Raw genomic sequence first — 13,514 nt, 5'->3', positions numbered from 1 at the left:
AGCATTTTTTTTCCTTTGGCCCTGAAGATCCAAATTTGGCCTTGAAATTCCTGGTTGTTTCTAATTTGTGGTTTCTTTCAGAAAGAGACTGGTGAAGTCTTTTGTTTTTGTATTTCCACTTTGTCCCATGGTTCGAATAGACACAAATAGTTTCCTTTTGTGATTTGTTGAACCATAGTCTGTGGGCTTTCTTTTTGGTTGCAATTTTCATAGAGCACACAATGTTTCTTCAGTTATCTCTCCTAGATGTGTTTTCCAGGTCAGATATTTTTAACAGTGGGTCAAAACCTTACATTTTTTCTAAATTTTTAGTATTTTGGTTCTGTTGAAATATTCTTGTCTCCTAGAATCTTTGTATTCTAGTTGCTCCTTTCTGTTTTTTTAACCCTTACCTTCCATTTTTGAATCAATATTTTGTTTTGGCTCCAATGCAGAAGAGTGGTAAGGGCTAGGTAATGGGGGTTAAGTGACTTGCCTAGGGTCACACAATTAGGAAGTGTCTGGATCCAGATTTGAACCTAGGATCTTCCATCTCTAGACCTGGCTCTCAATCCACTGAGCCACCTAACTGCCTCCTCCATTCTGTTTTTCAGGGAGTTGCTTTCTTAGGTAAAGTTTCCAACTCTGTTATATTCTCTTTGAATCTTCCTCCTCCTGAACTGTAATTTCATTTATAATATCGATTATTGACTCTCTCTTGATTGTTTTTTTTTCCAGCCTTCCTTGTACTCCTAGAGGTTAAGCTTATTTTTTCTCTGAGGTCCTGCTTCTGGTTCTTATGGGATTACTCTGGATCTACCTCTTGGGCTGCTCTGATCCCACCGTACTTCTTCAGTGAATTTGTCATTTCCTTCTGTTCACTCCCATTTGCAGCCCCAGTTCCTGATTTGAGATTTGGTGCCTTTGTGCCTCTGCCCCTGCCCAGGCTCTTGAAGGACCCTGCCTCCCTCTGTATTGCTGCAGCTCTGGAGAGAGTAGCTGGGGATAAGTCCTGCTCAGCCCCACTTTCTCTACCATAATTCTTGGCTTCCAGTGCTGTTCTCAGCCGGTCTCTGTTCCCATCTTTCACAGTCCCCTTCTGGGAGTTTGGATGCATCCCCTTCCATAGCTCTGACAGAGCCCAGTTGGATCTTGGCAGTCATGCTGGGCTCTAGCCTACTTAGAAAGATGCTATACCACCCCCTTCCCCCACTGCCCCAGCACTTGGGATGCCCAGTGGCTGGCCTGACCTGGTCTTCTGCTGGGGTTCAGACCTCTTGGAATAGCCCAAGGCATGTGTCCATTGCCTGACCCTGTCTGGGGCCCCTGAGGCTGGCTAGGCTCCCTGCCTCCCACATCTAACAGACCGGAGCCAAGAGCCTGCTTGCTTTCATCTCACCTGGCAAATCTCCTAGCATCTCCCTCTGTAATGGATGAAGGAGCTTACCCGTGTTTGCCATTGATCATCTGGTTCCTCTTCCATCTCTTTCCTGGGACATCGGCCAGGAGAGCTGAGCTCCCGTAGACTTCTAACGCAGCCGTCCCCGTAGGAAGTCGTGGAGCCTTCGCTTTGAAAGGATTAAAGTCCGAACCATGCTCACCTTTCTTTAAATATCACTCATCAGTGATTTGTGTTCTTACAGCACTCTTAAAATGCTTTCACCCCATAACCTGGTGGACTAGCCTATGTTAACCAGTTACACGGATGTGGCTACTCCTTTCACCAACACAGACCGTTCACTGACTGAGAGTCTCATGAAAATGAAGGGCAGCTAAGTGGCTCAGAAGATGCAGGTGGTCCTGAGTTCAAATGTGGCCTTAGACACTTCCTAGCTAGGTGACCCTGGGCAAGTCACTCAACTGCCATTGCCTAGCCCTTACTGTTCTTCTGCTTGGAATTAATATTTAGTGTCAACTCTTAAGACAGAAGGTAATGAGTATGAGAAAGAAAGAAAGAAAGAAAGAAAGAAAGAAAGAAAGAAAGAAAGAAAGAAAGAAAGAAAGAAAGAAAGAAAGAAAGAAAGGAAGGAAGGAAGGAAGGAAGGAAGGAAGGAAGGAAGGAAGGAAGGAAGGAAGGAAGGAAGGAAGGAAGGAAGGAAGGAAGGAAAGGAGGAAGGAAAGAAGGAAAGGAGGAAGGAAAGAAGGAAAGGAGGAAGGAAAGAAAGAAAGAAAGAAAGAAAGAAAGAAAGAAAGAAAGAAAGAAAGAAAGAAAGAAAGAAAGAAAGAAAGAAAGAGAGAGAGAGAGAGAGAAGGAAGGAAGGAAGGAAGGAAGGAAGGAAGGAAGGAAGGAAGGAAGGAAGGAAGGAAGGAAGGAAGGAAAGAAAGGAGGAAGGAAAGGAGGAAGGAAAAAAAGAAAGGTCGTAAGTGAGTTGTCTGAAGGTCAAATAAGTTAAGTCATTTGATGCAATGATGGTTATGAAGCTCATGTCAAAGGCAGTATTTGAACCCACATCTTCCTGACCCCTGGTCTGACTCTCTACCCACCCCACTAAGGTGTCTTTCAATAGAAAGGTTTCATTTTTTTCAAGGGATGGGGGATGCTCATATATAAGCATTTATATAGACCCCACTGTGTACCAGGCACTGTGCTAAGCATTATACAAATATCATCTCATTTGCTCCTCAGCAACAACCCTGAAAGGTAAGTGCTATCATTATCCCCATTTTACAGTTTAGGAAACTGAGGCAGGCAGAGGTTAAAGAACTTGCCTAGGACCACCAAGCTAGTGAGAGGCTGGGGCCAGATTTGAACTCAGGAAGGTAAGTCTTAATGACTTCAGGCTTGGCACCCTGGGCACTAGGGTACCACCCAGCTGCCTAGAGCATTGTCTATCCACAATCAAACAGAGGCCAGAAAAGAAAGCTTCTAATGAACAGAGATTTGGGGTAATTGGAGATGTACAGTCACCTGGAGAAGTCCAACCCAAGACCCCTTCCTTCCACACCTCCTAGTGCCAAGTCTGGAGGCAGAAGATCTGAGTTCTAATCCTGACTCTGTTATTTGGTAGCTCTGTGGTCAGAAAGTCATCTCCCCTTTAGAAGCCTCATCTTCCACACCTGGAAAAGGAGGTTCATCTCGGTTCTCCCAGGTCCTTTCAAAGTCTAAATCCCAGCTTTTCCATCAACTTGGTTGGGGTAAGGTCAGTTCATTTCTTTAGGCTTCGGCTTCCTTATCTACAAAATAAAAAGATTAGACTTAGATCAGATGGCTTCTTTGGTACTTGCATCCCGTTCTGAATCTAAAGCCCTGAGACTCATTGTAGAGGCATGGCTTAAGAAACCCAGCCTGCTCCCTGGGTTGTAGAGTCTGGGGAAGATCCAGCAGGTAGCTGGAGAAGTGGCCATTTTGAATGTTTATTGTATCTGTTACCCACAATCCCATCTAGGACCAAAACACAGATTTAATGGTCCAAGAAGTTCAATATGCCGCAGCTCAAATGATCTTTCCTGTCTGCTGCTCCAGCTGTTGGATGGACCTCCAGCATCTTCCTCCTCCACCCCCCTCGGATCTTATCGTGCTCACTGGAAATCCAATAAGTCACTTCATTTGCTTCCTTCGAATCCCTTCTTCTGATAGACTTTTTTTAGGAAAGTCCTCTCTGAATCCCTTAGACCCACAGAGACAACAAGGAGCCAGTCAGCCATGGACCTTCCTGAGACATCTGTGAATCATGAACTCTCTCTTGGTGTCCCTCAGAGCGTTCCATCCGCTTAGGTATTCTCAGCACCTCTGGAAAGTCGACTTTCCACTTCTGTGGTCTATCCCTGATGGCTCTTAGTACTTCCAAAAAGCCCTAGAAAGAAATGGACCAGCCTTGGCAGGCATTTTCAGTAACTCACGTACTAGAGAATAGACGCGTGTCATTCACGTCTACCTCTTGGAGGAAGGAGGAGAACCAGGTCTTGTGGTCTACTAACTCCCAATGGGCATTCTTGTGATGCATTTCCACAGAGGGAGCTCTGTCCAAAGGAAGGAAGGAAGCCACCCCTCTGTTAACAGACATTTCCTACATATCCTATAGATAGCTGTTTGCATGATGGCTCTCCCATTAGCTTGTCTACTCCTTGAGGGCAGGGACTGTCTTTTATTCCTTTTTGCATCCTCGATACTTAGCAGAGTGTCTGGCACATAGTAGGCACTTAATAAATGTTTACTGATTGATTTATTGAAGAAGAAAAAGAAAGAAAGAAAAAACAAAAGAAAAAGAAAGAAAAGGAAGGAAGGAAGGAAGGAAGGAAGGAAGGAAGGAAGGAAGGAAGGAAGGAAGGAAGGAAGGAAGGAAGGAAGGAAGGAAGGAAGGAAGGAAGGAAGGAAAGGAAGGAAGGAAGGAAGGAAGGAAGGAAAAGAGGAAGGAAGGAAGGAAGGAAGGAAGGAAGGAAGGAAGGAAGAAAGGAAGGAAGGAAGGAAGGAAGGAAGGAAGGAAGGAAGGAAGGGAGGGAGGGAGGGAGGGAGGGAGGGAGGGAGGGAGGAAGGAAGGAAGGAAGGAAGGAAGGAAGGAAGGAAGGAAGGAAGGAAGGAAGGAAGGAAGGAAGGAAGGAAGGAAGGAAGGAAGGAAGGAAGGAAGGAAAGGAGGGAGGGAGGGAGGGAGGGAGGGAGGGAGGGAGGGAGGGAGGGAGAGGAGGGAAGTTGAACAGACCTGGATCAAGAGCTCCATCCTCATAGAATCCTTGACTTCCTTTAAGATTCAGCTTATATGTCCCTTCCCCCAGGAGACCCTTCCCAGATCCCTCCTCCTAGGCCCTTCCCCTCTACGGTTCCATCTTCTCTCCATTTATTTTATATATGTCTATTGATATACATGATATCTCCCCACGAGACTATAAGCTCCTTGAGGACAGCAGGGGCTGTCTTTTTCCTTTTTCTGTCTCCCCAGCACTTAGTAAAATGCCTGCTGCCTAGTAAACAGGTACAAAAAGTTTGTTGAATGACTGGTTGATTCCTCTGACACAAACTCTGTACCCCATCGAAGTCAAATACGTCACTATCCCCTGAAGGTTCCATTCTCGCCTCCTCTGCCTCACCTTTGTCCCTGGCTCCCTTTTCCTGGAATGCCTTCTCTCCTGTCCTCAGAACCACTCTGATCTCACTCCTTCACACCCGAGCTTGGGGCTCCTGCTTTTCCCCTTAAGCCTTCCATGGCTGCTCCTGACTGGTTCCCAACGCCTATAATCGGGGCACACATTTGAACACTTAACTGTTCTCTCATTATTTTGTCTCTCCACGTGCATAATTCTCTCTCCGAGGGCTTTACACGTCTCCGGTATGATCCCCCACCCCCATCCCAGCCCTTGGTGGTATCTCATAAATGCTCAGTAAATACCTCTTTGTGGGTTCTGGGATCATCCCGTATCCCTTTATACTGAATCTGAACTTGTAGCAAGACCACTCCAGTTCCTTACATTTCTGCCAGTACCTAGCACAGTATGTAGCAAATAGTAGGCGCCTAATAAGTGTTTATTGACTAACTGACTAAATTTATAAACCATCCTGCTGCCTCTCCTCCCCTCTGTGTCGAAGGCTGACTGAGAGAACTGGGGGGACTGGAGCAGCAAGTAGAGGGGGGAATTTGGTGAACCACACTCTAGTCCAACTTGCGTCTTGAGAGAAAACGTTATTCAGTTGTGGGAATCAAAAGAAAATGTTCTTGTATTGTTTGACCGTATCCCTGCTTGGAAGGGAATCTGGACCGCTTCTTCCTGCTACTTGGAGACCCCTAACTAAGGACCAGGTTATGCTGACCAGAAACCCATCAGATCTGAAAGCAATCCGAGAAGTTTTCCCACAATTATGCATCTCCAGCTACGCTTATGTCTCATCTGAACATGGCCCCTTACAGATCCATCACTTATTGTTTCCAGGTTCTTTTGTTTGTTCACAGACATTTATGGGGAATGGGACGCCTCTTTTTTTTTAATTTCAGGGAATTCCACCTGCTTGCTCCCCCCTTCCCAATTTAGAATTAGAAATTAGATTAGATTAGAAATCAGCTTACCTAATTGTGTATTGTTTCCTTTTAATTAATTGGCCTTATTTAATTGTTTTTCATGTATAAACATTTGATTTCCCCTGTATCCGGGGTCCAATGCCAAAACTGAGTAAGACTACTGGTCCCGATTTGTTGGACATTCAGAAGCACTAATGTTTGTTTCCCCAATCATTTCATCTTTCACCCACCACATGACCCAGGACTCCCAGCCCAGAGAGGACCATGAGCCAAACCAAGCATCTCTGGAGAGTTTTAATTAGAGAATATGCAGAAGCACTTAGGTGCCAAGCATCTTAGGACACCCATGGGTCCTTTCATACATACTTTGTATGTTATTTTTTCCTGTATAAACAACAAAACCTAGTGTGCACCCATTCTAGAGGTTTGAAGGAGGGAGTAGGAGGATGAGCACCAGGATTAACCTCAGAGATTGGAGGAAGGGGAGAGATTATGGATGGGACTTTGCAGATCTGTGAACCCAAGAAGGGGCTTGGGAAGGTGTCCAGGAGCTCCAGGTTGGGCTCAGTATCCAAGTTAAATGTAGAGAAGAAGCCTTTCCTAGTCCCATAGGCGTCTTCCCCTCTAAGGCACAATGCATCTCCTCTCTTGGATTTACATGTTGTCTCCCCCATTCGAATGCAAACCTCACCAAGGCAGGAACTGGTTTTGCTTTTTTCTTGTCTGGCACAGTGCTTTGCACATAGTAAGTGTTTAATAAATGCTTACTGAGAGACAGTTAGGTGGCTCAGAGGATAGAGTACCTGGCCTAGAGACAGGAGGTCTTGGGTTCAGATTTAGCCTCAGATACTTCCTAGCTATGTGAGCCTGGATAAGTCACTTAACCCACTTGCTTAGCCCTTGCCCATCTGTCTTAGAGATGTTACTAAGACAAAAAATAAGGGGTTAAAATAAAATTTTGTAAAAATGTTAAATGCTTATTGATTGATTGAGAAAGCTGCTAATGGTGAAAGCTTTGGGGCCCCCGGATTCCAGTTTCCCAGCTAAGAGGCCTAAAGACAGGGCTGGATTCCTTCCTTGGTTTCTAGATCCAAAGAGTCAGCCCCTGGGCCTCTTCTCTGTCACTTTGCTGTGCCCTGACCAAGATGTTTCCCTCTCCCTTGTCAGGGCTGCTGCTCCAGGAAGTCACCATGGCAGGGCTCCACGAGCTTCGATTCACCGAGGAGAAGCCACTGCTCAGAGGACAAGACACCGAGCTGGTGAGTTTCTCCTGGGGGGTACTAGGAGGCTGCCCAGCCCAGCCACTGAGCCCCCAACCCGTCCCCTCACCCCCCTTGGGTCTGGCTCCCAAGCAGCACCAGTGACATCGTGTGGCCAGATGGAGAAACACCAGCTCAAACGTTTAAGGAAAGAAGACTCGGGTCCCCCCTATGCCCTTCCCCTCTCCATAGTTCCCCACATCCCCTCTCAAAAATCTTTCCACCTTGAGCCCAAAAGTTCAATCCCTCCTTTCGAAGAAGATAATGACCAAGTCATTTGCTAAGTCTGGGACACGGGTTAGACTAGATGATGTGGATATAGAAGACCTCCGAGGCCAACTTGCCTAATCCACTCCTCCTGCTTCATTTTTTGCACATAAGACTGACAAAAGCTAAAGCCTTTGGGGGCAGCTGGGTAGCTCTGGATTGAGAGCCAGGCCTAGAGACGGGAAGTCCTAGATTCAAATCTGGCCTCAGACACTTCCCAGCTGTGTGACCCTAGGCAAGTCTTCTGCCTTGGAATCAATACACAGTATTGACTCCAAGACAGAAGGTAAGGGTTAAAAAAAAAGAAAAGCTAAAGCCTTTGCTCATGATCCCAAGGTAGTAAGTACCAGAAGCAAGATTTGAACCAACTACCTCAACTCCAAGGTCTCCCCCCAGATGTAACATTCTGTGGGGCTTTGTAATTTAACCTGTTCAAATCTGGTCTCAGATACTCCCTAGCTATGTGACCCTGGGCAAGTCATTTAACCTCCATTGCCTAGCCCTTACCATTCTTCTACCTCAGAACCAATACATAGTACTGATTCTAAGAAAGAAAGGATTAAAAAAAGAAAGACACTTGGAGACATGTTGTGTAACGTTTAGAGTGATTGAACCTTAGAAGAAGTGGGAGAGATCAGCTAACCCTAGCCTGAAGAGTAAAGCACCCTCTTACGTTCTCTCAGACATCTGACCATAGGGACAATATGGCACTGACATGTGGAATCATGGAAACCTGGATTTAAATTCAGACCAAGATCTGTACTAGTTGTGTGACCCTGGACAAGTCATTTAGTTTCTCTGTCTCAGTTTCCTCTTCTGTAAAAATGAAGAGCTTGGGGGACAATTAGGTAGCTCAGTGGATAACCAGATCTGAAGACAGGAGATCCTGGGTTCAAATCTGGCCCCAGATACTTCCTAGCTTCGTGACCTTCGTGACAAGTCCCTTAATCCCCATTGCCTAGCTCATAACTCCTCTCTTCTCCTTAGAACCAATGCACAGTATTGATTCTAAGATGGAAAGTAAGGTTGGGTTTTTTTTAATGAAGGGGGTCGACCTGATAGCCCTGACCCCTACTCCCAGCTCTAGATCTGTGATCCTGGAGTCTCCATTTGTTGATCTCCTATGGTACAGAATTCATGTCCTCCTGAGTCAGCCCATTCCATTATTTTTAACACTAAATACTGATGGTTAAGTTCCCCCACTTATTCTAAGCTGAAATCCGCCCCCCTACAACCTCTGCCCATTGTTCCCTCCAGGGCCAAGTAGAACGTCTCTTCTTCCTCCCACTGCCCATAGTTGAACAATAGCTCTGCTGCCCCTAGCTCTTATGAAGTTAAGCGTCCCAGGTTCCTTTGGGAATCCTGCTTTGGGACGATTTCTTGTTTCCTCACTCTCCTGGCTGCTCTTTTGTGAATGGGTTCCAGCTTGTCAAAGCTCTGCTTAGGTAAGATGAGGTCTCCAGACCTAGACTGGGTTCTAATCTGGGCATTCACACACCTCATGCTCCAGGCTCAGAACTATGACCCAAAGGAATGAATCACGAATGAAGGATGTCGACACTGATGTGTGTCCCAAGAATGGGGAACAAGTGGCTCCCTGTCCTGCCTCTTGGAAAACTAGCTTGGCTTTGGGTCTCATTGTGGGGACAAACCCGTTCCCTTCTGATGAGTGAACCTGTCTCTCCCTAGGTAGGATAGTTATTCAAGAGGAGCCAAAAGGAGAATGTTAGGATGGGGCGGGAGTCGGGAATAGAGCCACGAGAGCAGGAAAATAGAAGGAATGCAAACAGGCTATGAAATGAAAGCCCCGATTCAGCTACTAAGTCAGTAGTGCCGAGCTCACGTGCCCATGCCTTCGATAGATATGGGATGGGCTCCTTTGTGAAATGAATCCCAGCTCTCCCATTTGCTCCTTCTTTGTCCTTTCCCGCTACATCTGCTTAGTCTTTCTTTAGCCTGGAAAAGATCTCTAGGTTGCCCTTGGATCTCTAGTTCCTGACTCATCCAGGGTTCTGTTGCCAGCGTGGAAGGGCAGAAGGCTGGGTGACACCTTTCCTTTACCCACCTCGTGTACCCCTGCTGGAGCAGAGGCACAGCTGTGCCAAGCCAGACGATGGCTTCTCCAAGGTCAATGATGGTCCGCTCTACCGCATTGTCTCAGATCAGAAATTATGCCCTTAGCGGTCCGTTACCTCCCCTTGAGCCAGGCTTGCCAGACAACTGACCATCTCCCTTATTTCTCTCTGGTTCTGCTGCCCAGCTTTCTACTCCTTTTGTTAGCAAGTCTGGGGTCCTATATGTGCATCCCTGGGCCAGCCAGTCTTTGTCATGCAATCGTCACAAGGCTTCAGGAGGTGGAGGTTCACACCCCCTCTCTCTTTCTGCTAGACTCAGGGGTTTGGAATCATGACTGCTTTCCCCCCAAATAAGTGATTTTCTATTCCTCCTCCTTCTAGTGGGATTCAGTATCAATTTCAAGGGTCTAGGAACACTCTTTCTCCCAAGAGCTATAATCTGCTGTCTGTTTTTTGATTGGTTAAATTCTGTGAGTAGTTCATAGAGCTCTCTTAGTACATCTCCTTTATATCCTACTGGAGTAAACTTGGACTGGGAGAAAGAACAAGACTTGCCCAAGGTCACACAGTCAGTGGCAGAGAAAGGAATAGACCCCAGGTACTCTGGATCTTAGCCCAGGGACCTTTTAACTACCTCAAAGGGCTCATTTTCCTCCACATTCTTGAGTTTGCTTTCCATTAGTGAGGCCATGTAGGAGGTTACCAAGAGTTTCCCCTTATTTCTTGCCTGTCTTAACTTGCTTTCAACAAACCTGGGAAATATTCTCCTATTCCTTATAGCTTTTCATCATAATCTCTACTTGGAGGGGGCTCTTTTGATGCCATAATAAGTTATCTTCTGACCTGTCAATGTATTGACAGTGAAACCATCTTTCTTCCTTGCTTCTTCTGTCCTTTCTAGACCTTAGCATGTTCTCTCTCTCTCTCTCTCTCTCTCTCTCTCTCTCTCTCTCTCTCTCTCTCTCTCTCTCTCTCTCTCTCTCTCTCTCTCTCTTTCTCTTGGATATCTTTATCTCTCTTCCTTTTGGTGATAAGTATCACCAAGTATGTTCTTAGCCATGTGGTCTAGTGGACTGAGCTCAGAGCCAGGAAGACCCGAGTTCCAATCCTGCCTCATATCACAAGGTGTTTGACCCTAGCCATGTCATTTGAACCTTTGTCTAAGGCCCCTTCCAACTCTTAAATCTTGGATCCATCCTATGTGTCACTAAATTGGTTCTTATTTCTCCTGTTCCTCCTTTGTTTTTTATGTGGTTTTTTTCCCCTAGAATTTTCTTCCAATCCCAAACATCTCAAAAGGGCAGGGTGTCTCCTTGCCTCTCCCCTATCTTTCTCATCAGCATTACCCCCCACATTGGTTGGTTTCTGTGTGAAATCACGCCCACTCTAGTCGCCTGCCACCCATCAGAGTCCATGGTAACCCTTCACATCAGATGGAAAAGAATTGTGTATCCTCTTTAAAATATATTCCACGATAACAAATCTTCCTGGAAAATGGATATCACCAGCTCAGCTCACTTATTCTCCCTTCTCAATAGGATATTTCTTCTCTTCGTTCCTCAGCTGTACTTGGAGAAACTCTCAAGGTCAGAGAATCGAGGGGCCTTTCTAGATACTCGATACTTTGAGAGGGCCACCATGGCTTTGTTGGTGCGGAGATTGCCTTCTCTCTACCAACCCAGATCTTCACAGTTCCTAATCATAAAGTTTGGCGTCATCAGTCATAGAACTGAGAGCTGGAAGCTATCTGAGAGTCAGATCAGGCTGCCACCACTCCTGAGGCTCGAATCATGGAAATGATGAGTCCCAAAGTCATAGAAATAGTCAAAAGCAGACCCCCGAATCCAGACTTAGTCCTGTGATTCCAAATCCAGCGACCTTGCCACCCTACCATGCTGTCAAGTTTTTCTGGTCTAATTTGCCTTCAGACTGGACTAGAAACTTAGGTAGACCCCCCACCCCACCACCAGAATTCTTCCTTCTTAAAAGATACTTCTTCTTGCATACCAGTGGCATCCTAGAAGGCTTCAGCAGCACATAGAGAAGACAGGATCGTCTCCATGTAGCAGAAAGGAATCAGAAGGCATTCGTGAAGAGCCTCCGAGTCTAGTCTCTTCATGCAGAAATACACAAACTCTACTACACTGGAATGCCATCCATTCCAAATCTTCCAGCCGTGCCTTCTTGCATAAAGAATCCAAAAAGACTATCCTTGCATCTTCGAGCCAACGGGGCCCTTGGAAAGAATCTGGTCCAATTCCAATATTTTACAGATGGAAAAACAGAGACCTAAAGAGAGCAAGTGATTTACTTGAGGCCACTTGGCCACATGGGTTTAGATGGTGGCAAAGTTGGGCTTTGAGCCCAGGTCTCCTGATCCCAAGATCTAGGGTTCCTTCTACCATAGCCCACTATTTTGCTTCTGCCTCTGTGAGTCTGTCACTCTTTTAACACAGCGATAGCCAATTTACGTGACATGGGGCCACCATGGTGGTGGTGGGAGGGTGCAAAAAAAAAAGACAGATGTGATCTTAATGGACTACAAACTCAACGCAGAGAAGAATGGCAGTCCATAGTGCTGACAGGCTCTCAGGCATACAGTGAACAGGCAGCTGGGTTGCTCAGTGGTTTGAGAGCCAGGCTGGGATACAGGAGATCCTGGTTTCAAATCTGACTTCAGACACTTCCTAGCTGTTTGACCCTGGGCAAGTCACTTAACCCCCATAGCCTAGCCTTGTAATACCATTCTTCTGTAAAACCACTATATGATATATATATACATATACATATATATATATAAATATATATATATCTATATTATTGTATAGTATATATTCTTCCAATACATAGTATGGATTCTAAGACAGGTGAGTTTAAAAATATTAAAAGAGTGGCATATTGTCCAGAAAGATAAATGGAATACTCAATTATCAAGCATTTATAAAGCACCTCCTATGTGCCAGGTGGCATTGTGATATTCTGCCACAATGAAACCAGACCTGGAGTTTTGTGTTTGGTTTGGGAACAATGTTTCAGAAAGAAAGGAAATGAGAATGTAATTACCTACATATACTGTTCTAAGGGCTCTACAAACATTTTCCTCATCTGATTGTGTATTTTATCACAACTGCCCTGGGAGTTGGTGCTATTATCATCCCCATTCTACAGAGGAAGAAGCAGAGGCAGCAGAGGTTAAAGGACTTGCCCAGGGTCATACAGCTAGTAAGGATCTGTGGCTGGATTTGAATTCCAGGTCTAATGTTCTTTCCCCTGGGTCATTTCGCTGCCTCAATGATGCTGGGGAGAGTATCCAGGAGAAGGCGAGCAGCCTGGGGACCATATTAGACACAGATCAGTTAAAGGAACAATTAGGGAATGCTTAGCCCTTGGGGGGGGGAGACTTTAATTTGGGAGTTAAAGGGAGAGAGAGATGCCAGGTGCTCCAGATATTTGAAAGGCTATTGCCTGGGGGAGAGCAAAGAAGTTGGCTCTGAAGGTTCCTTCCAACTCTGAGATTCTGTCACTTCATCCTGGTGAAAACTCTGGAGCCAGAGAACCTGGGTTCAAATCTTTCCTCAACTGTTTACTAGTTATGTGATATTCCATTAGGCAATTCTGTCTTCAAATCTCGGTTCCTTCCTCTGTCTCATGAGGCAGGGCTCAATTAGGTGATGACTAAGATCTCTTGAGGCTCTGGCTCTTGTGGTTCTATTCTTCTTCTAGATTGATTGATTGATTTTATTATGGATTTAGTCCTGGAAGGAACCTCAGAGGGTTCAGTCCCAGCTCCCTCATTTTACAGGGGGGACTGATTCTCAGAGAGGTTAAGGACTTTATCTGCAGGCACACAGCTGGCAGCACACAACACCTTGGACCTAGGGGGTTCAGAGCTATCCCCATGAATTTCTGCACCCAGGGCAATGGCACATTTTCTGGGCCTGATCCCATTCTTCCTCCCTTTGATGGCACACTTATTCCAGGGGGAATTT

General features: G+C 45.8%; 1 protein-coding gene across 4 annotated transcripts in view; it reads left to right on the top strand.

Annotated features, from left to right (window-relative positions):
- The window catches only part of NDRG4 (NDRG family member 4), a 78,335-nt gene that overhangs the window by 27,167 nt on the left and 37,654 nt on the right, over nt 1-13,514 (top strand). For all 4 annotated transcript variants that reach the window (XM_056811690.1, XM_007477542.3, XM_007477544.3 and 1 more), the window contains exon 2: nt 7,092-7,183. In XM_056811690.1, the coding sequence (XP_056667668.1) occupies nt 7,115-7,183 (69 nt within the window). In that variant the 5' untranslated portion in view covers nt 7,092-7,114. The remainder of the gene's footprint in view (nt 1-7,091; nt 7,184-13,514) is intronic.

Source organism: Monodelphis domestica, chromosome 1, assembly GCF_027887165.1.
Source record: "Monodelphis domestica isolate mMonDom1 chromosome 1, mMonDom1.pri, whole genome shotgun sequence".
Lineage (NCBI taxonomy): Eukaryota > Metazoa > Chordata > Mammalia > Didelphimorphia > Didelphidae > Monodelphis > Monodelphis domestica.
This window is presented reverse-complemented; position numbering and strand designations above follow the sequence as displayed.